A 20689-nucleotide genomic window follows, 5' to 3' on the forward strand; every position below is an offset into this window, starting at 1 on the left:
ATACTGGAGGTGCTAGACCTGCATTTTCTTAAGTCAGGGCTTTTGGATTTAAGAGAGGAAGAGGTCATCATAAAAGTGTTTGATGACTGTACGGTCTGAAACAAGGCCCGGTTTAATCTGTAATAATACATTTATTTGAATTGAATGCATTTTATTCCGAGGGCCTCGTAAAGATATAAAAGAAGATTACTGGAAAGTGAGTAGAAAGAAAACATTGAGTCAAATTGATGGAGATTATGATTGTTGTTAGAATATTCTATTTAGTTATTACAATTACAGATTAAAAAAATATAATATTTACATTCTTGCTTTGCCATTGACATACAAAAACCTGTTTAGATGAATAGAAATAATACAAAAATATTTTGGTCACACACAGTTTTGCTCATAAGTTTACATACCCCTTGCAAAATATGCAAAATGTAACAAAATAAGATTATTAAAAAAACATGTTTTTTTTTAGGATGGTCCTGAATAAGCTATTTCAAATAACAGATGTTTACATATATACACTCACTGGCCACTTTATTTCTGTTCAACTGCTCGTTACCGCAAATATCTAATCAGCCAGTCACATTGCAGCAATGCATCAGAGATGGTCTTATTACTGGGAGATGAGGTCTGGGGCTCTAACTTCACGCAAGGCACCTCAGCCTATCATATAATGGCAGTGATGTCAGTGCTCAGCATTTAGAGTTGTATTGACAGTCCGTTACAGCTTACATTACACCGTTTCTTGTGGATTAGTGTGTTCGTCTTGTGAATAATTTGGTGTTATATAAACGTACTGTTGGACTGACATTTTTGTAATGTCAATGTGGAATGTGCTTTACGGAGTGTAAAAAAAGAGTGTGGATTGCTCTATTAGCTGCAGATTACTGGTCACTACAGTGTGCATAAAACCACATTTAAGATTAGATTTGGGAAGTTAATTAAAAAAAGCTTTATTGGGCTTACATAGCAGTAATATTAGTGACAAAATGTAATTGTAATTTAATAGTTGAAATCTGGAAGGATAGAAGGAATACATTTATGTATTACCATTTTTATATATATTTTTTTACCTTCATTCATCATTATAAGGCATAGCAGTCAAATCATTACAATTCAAGTCTAATGTATTCTTTGAAACCTGGAAGCCAATAGCGAGAACCCATAATTTTTTATATATTTTTGCCACACTTTTAGCCCCTTAGTACCAAATAAACATTAAGCGTCACAGCCTGTCTGAGTATTGTTGCTGATGCTGACCAACATGTCCATCCCTTTATGATCACGGTGTACCATCTTCTGATGGCTAATCCCAGCAGGATAACGCACCATGTCACAAAGGCCGGCCCCCACATGACCATCCCTGTGCTGATATAGTAATTAATATTATATAATTTGAATAAAACTTTTGTTTTCCATGCATAAGCGGCCACGTTAACGCTTCAAGGCATAGGCACATCCGCATATAAATGCGGGATTCACTCTCGAAATTGCGAAAAATACCCTCACTAATTTCAGAAGCAGTCTCTGTGATTTGACTCTGGAACTTGGCCTGGTCCAAACGCAGAATTTTACTGCATTAGGTAAAGCAGTTCTTATTTATTATTTGTACTGGCTGCCAATGCCATGTCAAATCACACATTTACTTTATGTTAAATTAACAGTGCTTTATGAACGTAGATGTTTTAATAATTTGGTAATTAGGTTGTTGCAACACGTTACATGTCTTGAAACTATTTAATGGAAATATATAACCCCCCACTGCCGGCCCCCCTGAGAAATATAAATGGAACAACCCCCCCCCCCCCCCCCCCCTTACACCCCACCAAGTCGTGTGTCCATGAGATTCACATCAACTGCGTGATGCTATCATGTCATTGTCAATGTGACAAAAGGGGGTCTGACCCGGTTCTAGCAAGGTGTACCTAATAAAGTGGCCAGTGAGTGTATACTGTATAGTCCACAAGACAAAATAATATCTGAAGTTACACATATGAAGCAGCTCAAAAGTTTACATATTGAATCGTAATATGCCCACTGTTTATAGGAAAATCCTGCTTGCACATTCTTTGGTTTTCTGGTATTTTGTGTATATTTAAGCCCCTTTCCAACAGTGACTGTATGACTTTGAGATCTCAACACGATGCATTAAAGTCACCATGAAATCTAAATTGACCATTCTTTTTTTTTAACGGAACATTGCATTATTATTAATTATTTATCCATGCACATCACTGTTTCATGTATATCCGTAATCTTTAATCAAAATAATATCCCCTTACTCTTGCAGCAACATCTCTTCTCTGATGATGTGTTTACTGGTGCGAGGGCGGGACTGCCTGTCACTCACATGACATCACACCAATATCATACCACAACCATCCAACCAATTCCCAATGGACAAAATCAAGTCCCACCCTACTTTTTTTTTTCGGAAACCGTTTTACTCGGATATACGTCACAATAAGGAAGAAAATAATATAGTAACTTCCGTTTCATGCTGACTTTAAGAGCCAGGGGTGTAAACTTGGATGTGTACATTTTTCATATTTTGTTTATATATATATATATATATATATATATATATATATATATATATTCATTTACTACTGCTGTTCAGAAGCTACACAAGATATTTACATTTCCCAAAAGAAAAAAATAAGTACCATTTATACCAATCATCCAATTCTCAAAGTAATTTTTTCCCCCAAATTATTAACATCTAATGCAAGGGCTATGCAAACTTATGAGCAAAACGATTTTATTTGCCAACATGTCAATATGACAAAAAACTTTTTTTTTTTTTACAATTATTTTGTTTTAAATCACTTAAAAATGAAAACCACACACCATAACTTTAAGTCTCATCACAATTTAGTACATGCCCAATTATGCCAACAACGTGATCAAACACCTGACCAGTGAATGTAATAGCCTGAACATGAAACCCTTTTTCCCAGGCACAAAAAAGTAAATTAACACAGTAAATAAGCAAGAAATCCAGAATGAGTCTGTTTGACTGGATTTGAAGCTGTCAGTGAGTTTTACAATGACTTATTTGTTTTCCTAACTTAGTTTCAATTGCACTCAATTGTATATTATTAGTCCCATTAGAGTGGGTTATAGAGACAGACAACTATTTTGTTGTCTGCCTTTGTTCACGTTGAGATGGAGAGGGTGTGGCGGGGAGGTGTGGGTCCTGTCAGATTCTCAGTGATTTGAGTGCCCTTGGAGGCTCTGTCCATACAGAGGGAATAACCAGACATTTCACTGGACAGATGTCCCATCATTACTCACAACATTGAAACTATTGGCTGCCTGTCAGTGAGTCGCAATGAAAGAGAAGCCGATTGGGGTCTCGATGGACATTCACAGACTCAACATTGAGTCTACACATAATTACCACAATAAACCTCAATAAAACCTGACAGAATGTACAAAAAGAGAATAAATGAAATGTAATTAAATACAAGAGCATGACATTGTATAAAATGTGTTTTTTTTTTGTACCATTTTCTTTGTATACTGTGGGTGTTAAAAGGCATTCATTCATTCAAAACTGCAATTATCTGCACTACAATAAATTACAAATATTTAGATTAAACAAATAATGAATGAAAGTATTCCTTCTGAAACCTTAGACCTGCTTACAAGCAGAAATAATAAGTAACTTTGTGTGTGTGTGTGTGTGTGTGTGTGTGTGTAACCTATAGTAGCCTAATACTTGTTTTCTCTCTGAGATTAATCTATTATAGATATTATTGATGATATTAATATTATTACTTATTCTCATTTGTAAGTTGCTGGGGATAACTGTTTGCTAAATTAATAATGTTCAAATGTAAATTATTAGGGAGTGAAAGTACCTGTCACACTGAGGGTTCGACTGTAGAGATTTAGTTGGAGTCATATACTCAGTTTATGGTTTCTTGGATCTTAGATCTGGGACATTTACTGGCTTTATTCTGTCCTTCAGCTCAGTATAAAACAACTTTTGGGCTCCACATAGATAAACTACAGTCTAGTGCTGCTAGTATGATTCACCTAACCCACAGGAAATGTCTATTCTAATCTTTCACCTTTGGAAATTAAACAACTCTTTTTAAAACTAAATTCCACTTTGAATTAGTGGTATTTTAGCCGTACTATAAATGCATTTATGAATGCAAAATTTATGAACACCCAAAATAATGTTTACTCATTTATTGTATCTCTTTTAATCAGTAAAACTCATGCAGTTAGGAACAGACAAAGACTATTACATAAAAAAATACCATATGTTTATACACATTTATATAATTTCACAATAATTAAACAATCTGATTTTTATATAGTATTGGTTTCATTCATTTTCTTTAATTGCATTCAAAAGAGCCCAATATTTGTTTCTTCGCTGGTATCTAACATGCTTATATCTTAAAGGCAAACAAATTTATCAAACTAAAAAAATAAAGCATTATAGTTGTTAACAAATGAATTGTACTTTTAATTTTACATTGAATGGATTTGTGTGGATGGTAGCCTATATAGTGCATGTTCACCTTATTCTCTTTTTATTTTTTATACCCATTTACTTTGATGTCAATCAGTGACAGAAAACATAAATAATTGTATTAGCATTTCTGTTGTTCTCCCACTCCCCTTGCTGTGAATTCCCCTTGCCATGCACAGACTGCACGCTGCATTATCGTCACCTTGAAATTTCATCTGCTATTTTCCAATTAAAAGCTTAATAGCCCTGGAAACGGAGTTCATGTGGTGAAGTTTACCGTGGCCCCCAGTTCTCAAAGTTGTGCTGCCGGGATCCCATTACGTGCTTGAATAAACCCATTTAGGAACAGAAACGGGACTCGAGGGTGCCCGGTGTTGAGTTTCACTGGACTTTAAAAAGCGATGGGCATCATTTAAAAAAAAAAAGGTGTGCTGCAATTTACACCCTATAGCTTGTACATCGCGCGCCAAATAGCATAATGTCTGTGTATGTTTACTGTGTGCACAAAACGAAATAGGCCTGTTTAATGTAGATGACATCGCCCAGTTTAATTGATTGAATTATTTTTTTCACCTGATCCTTCCAGGACTTATTTGGTACAAGTCCAAATTATATTGCCCAATTAACTCGCATGCATGTCGGGACTATTCAACATTTTTCATGGGAATAAGTTAAGAGCTCATTCAAATGCAAACCACCATATTATTGTCGCCTGTGTTTAATTCGAATTCACAGCGTGTGGTTAAACTAAATACCAAAGCGGTTGTAGGATTTTCATGAAAAGCGCACAGCAGTTATGTGAATTCTTTTCTACATCCCCACTTCACTTTTGGAATTACTGCACTCCTATAAGAGCCTCATATGTTGAAAAATCGCTGTGGGTCCGATTTCAAACAACCAGTGAAAATTATGGTGGATTATTATTAGGCCTACTATTATTAGCCTATATAAATTATCTTTCTTTTTACGCAGTTTTACTACGCATAGCCATACAGCGGGGAAAAAAATTACTATCAATTCAATTAGATGGGTTGATTTAAAATAATGCGCATTATTCATTTACCTTGATGGGAAGTTTTAGGATTACTTACTCTAAATAATTTTCGATATTGTGTTAAAGTTTTGTCTAATGCAGCCGATTAGATAGGCTACTGACAGTGGCTAATTCGCCGAACGTCAATACTTTTTAAGCAAAACTTTGTTTGTGATAGGATATATAGCCTATGTTATGTTGGCTAAATGTACGATACAATAATAATTTACAAGTGTGCTTTGTTGATGCATCTTCCTACACATATCCAAGGCAAGTTGGTTACAAACTTTTGAGACACCTTCAACCTTTTATTTGGACTTAGCCTACTTATGAGGGCTCCAAGTCTTAACAGATAATTCCCACGCTTCTTAAAAACACAAACATAGTAGAATTGTAGGCTGTTTGTATTAAAAGATTGCATATGGCCAAGATATTGCTTAAAACTCTTATTGCAATTAGAAAAAAGCGATACTTCCTCCTTCCGTCCAGTGTCAGGGGAATGTAAATTGCTCGTGACAGTGATGTGAGAAATACAAGTTACTCGTTAGTGCGTGTCTGATGCACTTCTTTATTGCGGGGCGAAAGGTGGATCCTCGTCTTAAAGAGTCAACACCTCTCATCACGAGTGTAGCGAGCAGCAGAGGGGCTTGATCTCTTGACTATACTTGACAGCACTGTTCCTCTACTGCTTATCTGATGCACTTGCGCCTCTGGCACCTCTGGAAACGACTTGAGAAATGAATGGCTACGGATCGCCCTACCTCTACATGGGGGGCCCGGTGTCCCAGCCGAGAGCGCCCCTCCAGAGGACCCCCAAATGTGCCCGCTGCAGGAACCACGGGGTGCTGTCCTGGCTGAAAGGGCACAAGCGTTACTGCCGTTTTAAGGACTGCACTTGCGAGAAATGTATTCTAATAATCGAGCGCCAGCGGGTCATGGCGGCTCAGGTGGCACTCAGGCGGCAGCAGGCGAACGAGAGTTTGGAGAGTTTGATCCCGGAGTCACTGAGAGCGCTGCCTGGCATCACTGTGGGCAGCGGAGAGCAGAACCCAAATAACCCACGGTCCAGCGACATGCGCTGGAGCACAGAGACAGTGACCCCTAAACCACCGCAAGGTAATCGCTTACATAAGGAACTCAATGTTTTAGACATTTTACGAAGTTTAAGCAACACCGAAGACGAAACTATCGTTTTTTGTATGTTTGAAGTTTTTTTTTTAATTTATTTTTCAAATTAGCCTAATTGTTATTACTCGTTTTATTTTAATAATTATAATTTGCCTATTATTTTTTATTGTTACAAAATTAGTTTTTAACCTACTTTTTAAAGAACATTGACGTGAACACGTTAATGTTCACAAGAATGGAAATATAATTATCTTAAATATCTAACAAAAATAATCGCACTAAGCAACAATTTTACTGATCGAGACAACATGATAAAGCATAATGCGGACATTATTGTTTCCTGGAAGCCGGTTTTCCTGACCCGAAAAACAAACTCATAGGTAGGCTATTATTAATGTTGGTCTTAAAAATATTATTGTACATTATCAGTTATATTATGGTGTTGTTCCTGACATTTTAACCATTTCAAACACGTTTATTGGACGTAGCTACTTTTTTCCATGTGATATTAAAATAGCTAGGCTACATCAACCGAAGGTTCTGCTAAATTATTTAGCCTAGTCAGGAATAATTAGAACAGAAATATTTAAGACAATCAGACATGAAGTCGAACGAAACTACCATCGACTTAACATTCGTCTTATTTCGGTGAGGTGATGAACTTGGATAGTTTGAAAGATCGACAGTGTTCACCTCACAGGTAATAGGACAGGGCCTGCCGATCATTTCGGATGAGGTCAAGCTGAAATGCAAAGAAGACCACATGAATGTAAATATTTCTAAAGTAATAAGTTTTCAAAACTGTAGTGAAGACGAATCGACATTAGACTTCTCAGTGCGACCGCATCAGCGGGTAATAAAGTCGCCCATTATAAATCACAGGAGTGCTGTCAGGTCAATAACCTGAATGTTGCACTTCTATAGTCTGCAGAATCGGACAATGTTTGAGTAGCCTATAGGCTATATAAGTCAGAATTTTAGTTGGACTTTAGGCTGGCTTCCACTTCAGTCATTCTGTAGAAATGTCACTTGTCAGACTGTAAAAGATTTGAATTAAAATTTAGGCTACATTTAGCTAAGACTGGTGGTTTCATAATCATTTAGATTTTTTGAAATCATATTGCAGCTCAATGGTTTTAAGCTGCAGCATCACTGTATTATCATCTTTTAATATACATATGCTCATGAAGTCCATGCATGCATGTGTGTGTGTGTGTGTGTGTGTGTTCCAGACATAAATGAGGATCTGTCTGGTGAGCAGTCTAGTGGAGAGAACGGAGGTAGTGCCAGCGACCGAGAACCAGAACCAGCCAGCTCCCCTGAGGAGTCGAAACCTAACTTGTGTTGCACCCCTGACACCTCAGACCCAACTCCCCAGCTTGAGGAGTCCCGCTTCAGCCTGTCTAAAACCTGCACCGAGCCAGAGCCCAAATCTGACAACCCCAAATACTCTCCTGAGCCCAACCTCCTTATCGAAGGCCTCTCGGGCTCTGTATCTCTGCCTTTCAGTCTGAGGGCCAACCGACCTCCACTGGAGGTCCTGAAGAAGATCTTTCCAGTCCACAAACCAGCGGTCCTGGAGCTCATCCTGAAAGGCTGCGGTGGGGACCTGGTTGGAGCCATCGAGATCCTGCTGTCCAGCCGTTCCACAATGAAACCAGAAAAGATCCGGTCTGAGAACTCCGAAGCCTTGGTTCTCCCGTCAAACGGCCACCTTTTTGAGCACCCGCTGAGCTCTTACCCCGTCTCGTCTTCTAAGTGGTCGGTCGGTTCGGCCTTCCGCGTTCCCGATTCCCTGCGCTTCTCCTCAGAGCCTTCTGGTGGAGTTGTACCAGGCTCTCTTAGCATGCCGTTACAGCACGGCTTCCCCCAGCCGCCTCGATATCCCCTCATGCTGAGGAATTCCTTGAGCCGCGGCCAAGCCGGGCCCTTCGTGCACAACGACTTGACTCTGTGGAATACCATGACTTTACAGCAACAGTATCAGCTGCGCTCACAGTACATCCCGCCATTCTCAGCCCCGTCGGCCGGAGTGATCCGCAGCTCACCGCTCCTCACCAGCAGCAGACCCTCCGGGGAGCATCGAATCAGCATCCAGGAGGAGAGCTGCCCTGTCATCGCCAAACAGAGCTTGTACACTGCGGATGAGGAGTATGATGAAAGATCTGACTCCTCAGACTCCAGGATCCTAAACACTTCCTCCTAACTTCTGCTCAATCCAGCGCTTTCAATAGAAACAAGCACTGAAATGCGTTTCAAATGGCTTCTTGAAATGACACAAAAGAGACACTGCTCGTCTGAGCGCAATGAAACGATATACATTGCATTACTTGAGGTATTGTATTTCTACCAGATCTGAGGTTGTTGTGCCAACTTAATCATGTGTTGAATAACATCAGCTTTAAAAAAAAATTTTTTGGGGGGGGGGGGGGGGGGGATCTTTAAGGTACTATTATTTGACCAAAAAGTCTGAATAACTTAATATATTTGAGCACTGTGATCTCTATTTCGACTTTGCATGAAATGTACCATTGATAACAATTTATTGTAAGAAAAAAAAGAATATTCCAGCAGTCCTGCATGTAAAAGTATGGCAAATAAACCTTCTATGAACTGTTATTGTCATTGTGTTTACCTGAAGCAAACATATACATGTATTATATCTGAAAAACCAACAGTATTAGGTAATAAATAAATTAGGCATGGATTTGTTTTTAGAAGGCAGAATATATCTTTAAAGAAACAAAAAAAACTCTTTACAATTTAAAATTAAAAGGCATGATTTAAAAAAAATCTCTTTAAAGAAAGAAAAGACAAAGCATTAACTCATTAGAATAAAGTTAAGTTAAAACTTAACTTAAAACTTAGAAAAATGCATTACCTTCTCGTTTCGCAATTAACCCATTACTAATTCAGCCCCCAGCCTATATAATAATTAAATACCACTAATAATAATTAAACTCCACTAATAATAACAATGATCCAGTCGCCATCGTTCTCTTTATTTAGTTTTAAACCAGTCAATCATAATTAAATAACACTTGCCGTTTATTATTTAATGGTTTACGTTATTAATGACAATGTGATCAGAGTGATTATAAAATTAACAACTATATTTTTTATAGGCTATTAAACAATATTTTCAATGGATCAAGTTAGGTGCGTTTATCAAAGACTAGAAAAATGAGCTAACTGCGCCATCTAGTGGACCTTTTTAACAATAGCAATTTCGTGACTACTCATCCAAGAAAAGAAAAAAACCTTCAAAAATATGCCTGATTCCGGGTTAGGAGCCTTTTTTATTATTCGTAAATACGTAACCTACACACCTAGCAAACATTAAAAGGCTTTTTATTACATTAAATAACATTAAATAATTAAACATAAACATTAAACGTAAACATTAAATAAGATTACAAAGTGTTTTTCGCATCGATGCCATATAAAAACGTTTTTTTGTGCCATTCTGGAAGATCCTTCCAGTGAGCAGATCTTAAAATTACCAGTTGTTTTCTTAGTGTGAAGAAAAATGTATTAATCTAAAGAAACTTTTTCCACTATAAAGGTAGTTTAAAAAAGGTTCTTCGTGGAATCATTGATGCCAAATTTTTATTTTTAAGAGAGTTCAATTAGAACTCGATTTTATGGAAAACATTAGATCAAATTAATTTAATGTCATGCACTGTGAATGTCATTATGTAAAAAAAAGCAATAATTATTCCATCATCGGTCAAATTAGCCTATATCATTCATAATTTAGTCTATTATTATGCTATTAATCCTAGTATAATCGAAATCTTTTTAATGCATTTACCGCCTCCTGTAAAAGTGCTCTGAGTGCAGGAATTCCCCATGCAAACATCGATAATGACTCTGTCACCTTTTGATTGTGTACAAAAGAAGTCATGGTGTCATTAAATTTGTGTTATAATTCGCTATCTAGGCCTACAATCTGACACATGCTAATTAGCCTACACAAATATTATGTCACATTATTCAGCGTCTGAGATAGGGCTACTGAAGACGTAGCCTACACTATAATAGGCTATGCAAATAGCCTACATTGATATAGCCTAGATTTAGAACTGAATAACCTGCAGTGAGGATTTAATGTGACTTGTTGCTTGTTTAGGACGCCCTGTTTAGGTTGCATGGTGTGTATGTGATGCTAAACCAGCGGTCGCTCGAGTGTGCAGGTGTTGCAGTTCTATTTAACACATCTGTTGACTTAACCGAGCGACAGCTTTTAATTTTGAAATTTGAATCTGTGCCTCTAAGTCAACATGGCTGTGCTCTCGTGTAGCTAAGTCAACCAGACACACACATTATGAGTGGTTAAGCATTCAGCAGGTTGCACGTGTTACCAATCCATCAAGCCAAGCGTCCTCAAATGCTAATTAACATAACAGGGATTCAGTGAACGCACAAATCTCTTGTCTCCACACTCAGATCAGGTTACATTGCAGTGTGTAACATGTGACACACGCTGAACCAAACCAGAAGCTCTGACGTGATTCGCTTATTGTCACACATTGATTGTAAATACATATCCTCAAAGGTGCCTGTAGGCATGATGGACCTGCATTTTACTAATAGAAAGTAACTATTGTAGGTAGCCTACATGACTCCTTAACAATGCAGGCTACTAACTTAAAGCCCTCATTTCCCAACACAAGCTTGCAAACAAGCATAACAGCCTACATATGGGAAATGTGACAAAGAACTGAAACAGTCTTTTCTGCGGAATAAAACAACCACTCGCGCAGCTATTAGGCATCACGCATTAAGATCAATAAACACACTCCGATTTTTCTCCATTTGGCATTGTAATGTTTAGAAGGCAACAGAAAGGATCAAAGCATTCCACATTGGGGAAATTGCACCCTGGGTAACAGTTGGGTTTGCTGGCCGTAACCTTGCTAATAAATTAAGAGGGAAGAAGGGCGAGTGGCAAAGCTGCACCTGCACGGCAAACATCTTCACCACATGTGAGTAACAGAGATGACGGGCTAAGACAAGACAGACAATTAGGCCCAACCAAAATCACCCTATATAAATTACATCCTGCTTATAAATAAAAATGTGCTGCCAAATCCAGAGATGCATTTCTTAGGATCTCATTTAAAGGGTATGCACATTTTCCAAACCCTTAATTGTCACCTTAATGGATAATATAGCCTATTAATTTTTTTGTTGTTCTTTTTTTTAATCCATTTGGATATTTAAATCATTTCAACTTAAATTAGTTGAATCTTGTAAAACTGATTTAAAAAAAAATTGAAAATTGCCTAAAACCTATTTTAATGAGTTAAAGCAATGTAATTGCTATTTGTATTTTTTTTTTACAGTGTGGATATGCCAATAAAAAAAAATACAGACGATCGATTTCCCGTCAGTTTTTTTTGGACCTGTGTGTCGATTATTCAGCTGACGCGAAATTAAAAATGATATTTTCTATATAGTTAGGCTATAGACCCATATAAATTATTAATTTATTTAAAAATAAGATTCCTATATATATATATATAGGAAACGTCAAAGCCTACATAAAAACTTTAAAAAAATATAACCCGTTGAACGGAATGGCCTAGCCTATTTCAGTGTTTCCCAGCTCTGGTCCTGGAGGCACACCAACCGTGCACATTTTGGATGTCTCCTTTAATAACGGACTATTTCTGGCCCTGGGGTCTCTAACAAGATGATGAGTTGAATTAGGTTTTATTGAGTTCGAATATTGGTGTAGGCCTACATCCAACATGGTTGGGAAAACACTCATCTATTCCTCATATCCTCGTTTTCATTTGCGATGAAATGAACATGGACATGGTCCATTATATAATTATATTACAAGTTATTTTAGGATACATTTTTAATTCCATTGTTACATGCAATATCATGATAAGGCCAGCTATTAAAATATAACCAGACATTTCTTTATAGGCTACAAATGACGCAGCCAAGAATTGTGTGCATAACCCAATCCCAAATTAGTTGTTCATTTAAACCCTGTCAACAAGCTTTACTCTCCAATGCTCGTCCCGCATATGCTGCTGCCTGTATAAAGCCACCATGAACAGTAGCTGTGACATTCTTTACTGTCAGTTGATTTTACTTTGTTTTGAGAAACATCACACATGGTAGGTCGATCGGGACAAAGACAATTGTGTTTTGTGTATCAGTCCCGCATGCTTAGTCAATGTTTTTTAAAGTATCGCTTGTTGTGTCAACTGTCATATCACGCTCAATCTTGAAAAGTTGAAAATAGTGTTTAAATGCATCCCCGAAGGGTTGAGCATTGTCAACAGCAACTCAGAAAGATATAAATTGTTGTAACAAGAGATCTAGTGTCTTGTTAACAGACAAACTAATTTGTCAGACAACCGCTTCTAATCATTAAGATTATTAATTGGTCTCTCGGAATTGCAACCTTTATAGGTAGTAGGCCTATAAATAAAGACAAATGTCTTAAACAAATGAGAGATTTTATATAAACGTCTATTCAAAGTTGAAAGATAATCATTAAAAAATGTTGGCCTATTTAAAAAAATGCAATTAATCATGCTAAAAATAATAATTAATATTTTAGGGGAACCTATTAATACAAGTGAAAGCAAGCAAACAAAAACAAAAAACACCTGTATAGCAACGCTGTTAGGTGCATTTGAATAAAAATGAAAATCCATCGCCAGTTTTTGCATTCACCAACTGTAATTTGAATATTGTCAATTAGTGGTTACTTTAGCCACTGCAAGCACATTAACGAAATATTACAACGTAACTTGCAAATGCGCGTTTGCTATAGCCTATAATTACATAAACAACATAATTCAGTTGTCCAAGCTAAGGCAATTTAAATAAATGTAACCTTCACGAAATATGCAAAGTGTTTATTTTTTTCTTTAAGCATCTGCCAGCCAACGTGTTAAGTTTTTAATTTATTTTCTTTTATCAAATATTATTTTATTAATATAACTGTCGTTTCTTAGCGGGAAATAATAATGTAACATAGCTGTAAGTCTTAGCAATAAATAATTCATTAATAAGCCGAGACATGGGGTTTGAAACTAGATGTGTTAAACAGCTGAACCCCCATTGTGCTCCGTGATTAATTTATAGTTTCCTAGAAATGTGTTATTTGTAACTTCACTCCATTAAGAAGTCTTAGTTCAGAGAGCGATTCGATTCCAGCCAATGGGGAAGCTCTGTTTCACATCGAGCCAATCGGGATGTGCTGTCACACGCCGTCTCCTGATTGGCTCTCTGCGAGCGGAGCTTCCCTATTGGCTGTGCCAGATTTGCTGCGCGGATCTTAGAGTTGAAAGGCTGAGAGAATCTCACCGCACATTTCAGTGACAGATCAGGTAGTCTAAATGTTGCTCACTGAAAAATATTTGAAGGTGGCCTAATTTACTTTGTTAAAGCGCACCTATCGCTTCAACATCTCTGGGAGAGGAGAAAACACAAGTCCTGGTGCTATAAAGACTTTTGGATATACTACACTCATATTTTATTGATCCGCTTTGGCAAGGTAAGTGTCTATGAGAAAGGAAGTCGGAATGCTAGATAAATAAAACATTAAATATTCTGTAAAAAAAAAGAGCCTATTTTTAATTGTTGCATTAAAAAAAAGGTAAATTCAAGCTACCATGATAAGTTTTATTTCAACCACTTTGGTCTACTGAGGATAATCTAATTTGACTATTTGAAACTCAAGTTGAAACTACAATAATTAAGTGACGCTAAATGAATGAGAAATATTTATAATAGGCTACTCACTTCAAATAATTGACTATTTATCCTCATTTCTTCTAGACAGCATCTATTGACGCGTCCTAAAAATGACGGATCTTTCGGAGTTTGAGATCGACGTGGAGGGCCTGGAAACGGAGAGCGATGATCAGGCTGTGTTCACCGGCACTGGCGAGGACGAAACGGCGACCAAAGAAGATGACAAGCCAAGCCGCTTAAACCTCGGCTCTGGAGACCAGCGCAAACTGAGCCGGACTCCGAAATGCGCCCGCTGCAGGAACCACGGCGTAGTGTCGTGTCTTAAGGGGCACAAGAGATTCTGCCGATGGAGAGACTGCCAGTGCGCAAACTGCCTTCTGGTGGTGGAGAGGCAGCGCGTAATGGCTGCTCAAGTGGCCCTGCGGAGACAGCAAGCGACAGAGGTGAGTGCGCGCTGAATAATGCATCAGACCATTCATTGTCAAATATCAAATTGAGGAAACAAAAAGTGAAACAAAACTGTGAACAGGCAGACTTTCTATATTGCTACAGAAAAAAGTTACTTTTTAGAGCATAATCTCATACAACTATGTATCATATAATTTTAGGACAAAAAAGGAATATCTGGGAAGCAAATGCCAGTGGAAAGACGAAGTATCTATCAGAGACACATCCGTCCATCGACCATGCTGGCAAAAAGTATTTTAGAAGGTGGGTAAAAAATAAAAACAAACTGCATGCACAAATTGTGAACTCTTCCTCGCTGCTTATTTAAAGCTCAAGATTGATCTATCTGACTTCTCATCCTTTTCCCCTTCTTTTTAAAACTAATTTTCTCCTCTTTCTCTCAGCCTTTCTTGGACTTCTGTCCATTTCAAATTAATTCACTTGGTTCCTCTCTGGATATTTTCATGGCGTAAGCTCCTTTTAAATACAGCATGTTTAACTTACAATATTATTATTATTATAAAATAAAACAATTAAAAAATAAAAACTGTACATGATATTATTGATGACAAAATGTATAAAAAATCAGATTGAACAGAAAACACATGTTTTTGTTTAAAACAAATTTAGAAATTCTTCACAGTAAAATAAATCAACAGGGTCTGGCATAAACCTGGTCTGTTGTTCTATATAAATTGAACTAAATGTATCGTTTTCAATCACAGGATATCGTCCAGTGCAGAACGACCCATATCTAGGAGCCGGTCCCGCTTTGCCCCCTCCTCTGAGCGACCGCATGAGGAAGAGACGAGCTTTTGCCGACAAGGAGCTGGAGACGATCATGCTGGAACGAGAGTACAAAGAACGGGAGCTTCTCGAGTCCAGCCAGCCCAGCTCTGCCTCACTCTTCCTTCCCGGCAATATGGTCCATGCTGCCGAGTATAACTCCTACAAGACGGCCTTCTCATCCTCCTCGGCCCCATCCACGGTTGAACCTTCTCCCAAAGATCTCTGTGGCTTCCTGCCTGGCTGTCTGGATCTCTCCCTGCAGTACGCAGCCACAGGGGGGACGACGGCTAACGTGGAGCTCATCTCCTCCAATGTTAGCGTAGCGACCACCTATCGCCAATACCCGCTCTCACCTCGCTTCGTCATGTGGCCGCGGGGCAGCAGCAGTATTGGGGATGCCCTGTTATACCAGCAGTGTCTCTTGAACGCCACCGCAGTCCAGAACTTGAAACCTGGAGCTGTTTGGGATCCAAAGATGATGTGCTCATCCGAGAGCCACCCGCCAGAGCACGAGGCAGCGGCATCCAGGCTCGAGGGATCTCGAGTGGCTCCAGAGCCCTGTGACCTCCAGCCGGGGCCCAGAGAGGCTCAGACAGGACTCGGCCAGAACGGAAGTGCCCGTTCAGCCTTCTCGCCTCCTAAGAGGGCGTATGGACAAGCTTTCCCAAATGTAGGGAGCCATGAGCATGTGATCAACAACATGAGCAAAGACGCTGCCAAGCACACGCTGTCCATGAAGCTCAACTCCTTCCATTCCCTCATACAGCAGACACTCAACGACAAGAATCCGGAGATGAATGGACCGTACTGTAAGGAACTGCTGGAGGAAGCGGCGAAAAAGTTCAGGGAGGGTACAGCCAAAGACACAGTGGGACTCAAAAGCTCAGAAAGAGCGGGAAAGGACTTTGTAGCAAAGCCATGGAGCACCAAGGTCACCGCAGGAGAGTCTCTGTCGTTCTCAGTGGAGGCCATATTAAAAAGACCTGCGCTTTCTTTAAATCGGACGTCCCAGTAAGGCTTCCTGCTAAAATAATGATAATAATTTTAAAAGCACATGCTTGCTTTCTACTGATTGTATATTTATTCACACAGACACATTTGGACATTTAGAAAAAGAAATGTCAGGAAAATGACACTAGCATTAATCTAAGCAGCAATGCTGTTTTTTTCCACACATCTGTATATATAAAACTGTACATAGCATTTCAGACATGCATGTTGTACATTATAACACCTCATAATGTGTAGATTATTTAAATGTAAATGTTAATTTTTCTACTTTAAATAAAATGAAATTTTTAAATATTTTAAGATGTATCATGTTCCTACCATACTTAAGAAAAGTTATTGTTTATATTAATCTTTTTAATCAAGGCAATAAAACAAGAAGAAAAAAAGACAAAAACAACATCAGTTAATTTTAAATATGAATACGAAGTAAAATATATATATACATATATATATATATATATATATATATATATATATATATATATATATATAATGACTGATAAACTTTAGCAAACAATTGCTGCTGAAATGTTCATTTGTTATTAATTAATTCGTGAATTGTGGCTTAGAGCAAAAGCAGAATCAATGTAAGTATGTGCAAATACTGCAACTATACACGTGATATTAACTCACTTTAATTCTAGACAGATGACAATGAGCTTTTTGTGTACATTGTTCAAGGCAACAATTTACATTGGCCATCAAGTTTATAGAGTAACTGTGTATGTTTGTCTAAAAGGATAAATTATTTTGTTGACTTATTCCACTTTATGTGCAAATACGGAGCACCTGCTCAAGACATTAATTTTCTACATGTATCACAGATGTCCTTGAAGGAAACACGAGAAGTCCATAAATTGTGAAATTCCCTTTACAATTCACTCTTTTTTAAGATTTAGCTTTAGCTGACGTCAGATTATGCTGGGCCGTGTGTAAATGCAGCACTTGTATTCTGAAGATGATAGAGAATAAAATAAATACATTGACAGCTAAAGCTAAAATGATATTATTCCAAACTATTTATGAAATTATTGTAAATGGACCTAATAAATGTTAACAATATGAGACTGAGACAGTTTAAATGCTCATTGCACAGTTCATTGGTTCAGATGGAATCATTTCAGGCTTCAAATGGAGCAGGGAATAGTCTCTCAGGAAAGCCCTCTGCACGATATCTCCTAAACCACTGAGAATAGCATGAAATTATAGATTGACTACAGCTGTTCTGTTAGTCAAATTCTGCTTTCTTAGGAAGAACAGATCCTGGTAAGGAAATCGTAGAAACAAATTTCAAGAAACGATCACATTGTCGGTATCACAAGAAGGTTGTTCTGTGCTCATTTTACCTGTTATCTCCTCACTTATTTACTGTAAATACCCTTGCAATGTGGAAAATGGGTCAGTAACTATGCAACAGTAGGATAAGCTTTTGAGTTCAAATAAACTGAAGCCAGTGAGGGTGGATTGTAACAGTAGGACAGTGGATCTGCTGATCAGCCCTGTTCCCATAGTGTCAGATTTAGCACATTAGCAAAGTGCCATCACTAGCATTGCCAGCATGTTTGTTCAGTTCCTTTTACTATACCCTTATGTCAGTCTGTTAACCCGTCTGTTTAAAAACTGTTGCTAACACACACACACACAAGGAAAGCAGATCAGGACCCTGTTGTTCCACATTTATATTTCCTTAAGCAGAGTTTGGGAGCAAGGATGATAATGCATTGCAGTTATGTGAAACAAGCAGTTTTGTCTTTCAGCATAAAGAAATCAGATTAGTGAGAATGAGATAATAAAATCAGATTTTGATAACAGACAAGACAAATTATTATCTAAACGCAGAAAACCATCACTCACTGAAAAAAAGATCACAATTTGTTTATCAGAATTTAATTTAAAAATAGCAGTCTTATGAAACAAAACTTTTATCTTTAAGCATAAACCCCACTACTGAGATTTATGCTCAAGTCTAAACCAAAAACTATTTGTTAATGTAATGTACTCTTCAATTCAAGATATACAACATTTTGCTTCTCAACTTAATCTTGTTTTTAAGATAGATATTTTTAATGGAAAACAAGACAAAAAAAGGAAAAACAGATTAAAAAAAATGTTTTGTGCAGCGCCAGTAAAGCAATGAAAATGCACTTCTGTTCATTTGCATTGCTGCACAGTTTACACCCAAAACATTTGTCTGGCCAGAGTAGGTGAGGACAACTCAAACTTTCCTTTCCACGTCATTGTCCCAACTCGCACCTTCTTTTTCACTCGTTCCTCCCCAGGTGCAGAACAAACCCATCTCTCAATCTGTTGACTTTGTCGCCTCAGTTGCTCTGGCCGAGGCCTCGCTGCAAGACGCTGTGCATTTAACACACATTAAGCCAGAGAGCATGCAAACCTTTACGCGGGGAAGTCACAAGGCCACAGGGTTATTTTGACATGCGAAATAAATGGCGTGCTGTAAATTTTGCATTGGCTTTCACCAATGCATGAACGAAAGGGGCAGGATCCCAATTTGTTACCCTCATCTCAATGCCAGCAGATTTTGTGTGCGGAATTCCTGCAAGGCAACTTGTAATATAATAAGAAATGTGTAGCGCTGAAGCTTTTTGTCAAATTTGCGGCTCTTAATTACCATGTTTGCTAAGCTGACAGCTGATGAAGTCAGTGCGGGTAGTTGAAGTTGTGTCTGCTCACACACTCACACACAAACTACCATCATCCACTGTGTTTCCATGGCGGAACCTTGTCAGGCAGGTTTATATCATTAACACCTGTGGGATGTTTTTCTTTTCTCCTTCCTTTCACTTACCCCTCTCTGTCAGCGTTTCAACACATGCACAAACAGTCTTTTACAACATTGATTGTATTCTCCAATAAATAACAGCTGAGGATATCAAGAGGTTTTCCCTAAACAAACAATGCTGGAAATGTCACCTCCTCCCTTTCATGGCAGGTTCATAAAGTCATCAGCCAAAGTGACAAGTCAGGGGAGCGTGTGAATTGAGAAGGGAAGTACAAATTAATATCACTTTTCAGATCAGTTCATATCAAAGCCAAGCCTTGTGCTTGTGATATTTATTCAAAGTGGATCCAAACAATAGTACAGTCCTGACCTCCTCGCTGTGCTCCTGCGTTTTAGCTCTCGTTTTTTTCGTTGTAGTTTGTTCGCAACATTTCCAAGACATTCAAGTAGATAAGCAAATCGCCTCAAGTTCAATGCAAATGCTTGTGAATCCAAATGTTTGTAAAGCGCTGCCTGTAACAACATTTCGTCTTGATTCGTCCTGGCTGGCCTTGGCACGTTTGCCCATCACATGTTTTTCTATAGCTTGTTCGACTGTTATTGTTGAGGGGCATTTTGTGTGAGTTTAACCTGAGTGTTTTGTGTGTACAAGAGCAGCAAACTATCTTCTGTGTCCAGCAATGCATGGTCTTAATTTGCGATTCTGAAAAGAACATGGAAATTGTATGGAAATCCTTGGAGAGAGACGTCAGATTTTACTGCAAAAGTCATTTTTGAAGATCTTTGGTTAGGCTCATTTACAGTGCCCTAGCAAGAGAGCCAAGGAATGATGCCATACTAAATCCAGAGAGGACAGCATTGCTAAATGAAAATAAACCTGTTCTAATGTGCTTTTTTGGCTAATAAATGCTTGTTTTGGTGATTAGTTGCATCTAATTGGTTGGCTGTAACCACCATAGACATTAAGAAAGATACAGCACTGTTCAGAAGTTTGGGGTCAGTAACATTGTTTTGAAAGAAATTAACACTTTTATTCAGCAAGGATGCATTAACTTGACCGCAAGAACTTTCTATTCGACAAAAAACCCTGAAATTCAAAAATATGAAGCAACTGTTCTCAACATAACAATAATATAATGTTACATAATAATGTTATGACATAATGACGTTTTTTGAGCAACAAATCAGCATATTAGAAGGATTTCTGAAGGATTATGTGACACTGAAGACTGGAGTAATGATTCTGAAAATTCAGCTTTGATATCGCAGGAATTAATCACAAATAATATAAAACATACGATATTACATAAAATATATTAAAACAGAA

The 20689-nt window shown here is 37.9% G+C and overlaps 2 protein-coding genes across 2 annotated transcripts; both read left to right on the top strand.

The window, feature by feature from the left end:
• Positions 1–6132: 6132 nt before the first annotated feature.
• dmrt3a (doublesex and mab-3 related transcription factor 3a) lies at positions 6133–9260 on the top strand. Its single transcript, XM_077231546.1, has 2 exons — positions 6133–6632; positions 7877–9260. Exons 1-2 carry the CDS (start codon positions 6254–6256, stop codon positions 8848–8850), a joined length of 1353 nt encoding a protein of 450 aa, XP_077087661.1. The 5' UTR covers positions 6133–6253; the 3' UTR covers positions 8851–9260.
• A 4695-nt stretch (positions 9261–13955) lies between these two features.
• dmrt2a (doublesex and mab-3 related transcription factor 2a) lies at positions 13956–16919 on the top strand. The gene is made up of 4 exons (XM_077231534.1): positions 13956–14172; positions 14457–14815; positions 14981–15083; positions 15545–16919. Exons 2-4 carry the CDS (start codon positions 14483–14485, stop codon positions 16621–16623), a joined length of 1515 nt encoding a protein of 504 aa, XP_077087649.1. The 5' UTR covers positions 13956–14172; positions 14457–14482; the 3' UTR covers positions 16624–16919.
• Positions 16920–20689: the final 3770 nt, after the last annotated feature.

Source organism: Siphateles boraxobius, unplaced genomic scaffold, assembly GCF_051911475.1.
Source record: "Siphateles boraxobius isolate OS27281-9 unplaced genomic scaffold, OSU_SipBor_1 16, whole genome shotgun sequence".
Taxonomy (NCBI): Eukaryota; Metazoa; Chordata; class Actinopteri; order Cypriniformes; family Leuciscidae; genus Siphateles; species Siphateles boraxobius.

Bases quoted from the DNA above. Each gene is read 5' to 3' on its own strand.
- dmrt3a (XM_077231546.1), top strand. From the start codon at position 6,254: ATGAATGGCTACGGATCGCCCTACCTCTACATGGGGGGCCCGGTGTCC. The intron at 6,633-7,876 runs GTAATCGCTTAC...TGTGTGTTCCAG, and splicing joins GACCCCTAAACCACCGCAAG to ACATAAATGAGGATCTGTCT.
- dmrt2a (XM_077231534.1), top strand. From the start codon at position 14,483: ATGACGGATCTTTCGGAGTTTGAGATCGACGTGGAGGGCCTGGAAACG. The intron at 14,816-14,980 runs GTGAGTGCGCGC...ATATAATTTTAG, and splicing joins GGAGACAGCAAGCGACAGAG to GACAAAAAAGGAATATCTGG. The intron at 15,084-15,544 runs GTGGGTAAAAAA...TTTCAATCACAG, and splicing joins GGCAAAAAGTATTTTAGAAG to GATATCGTCCAGTGCAGAAC.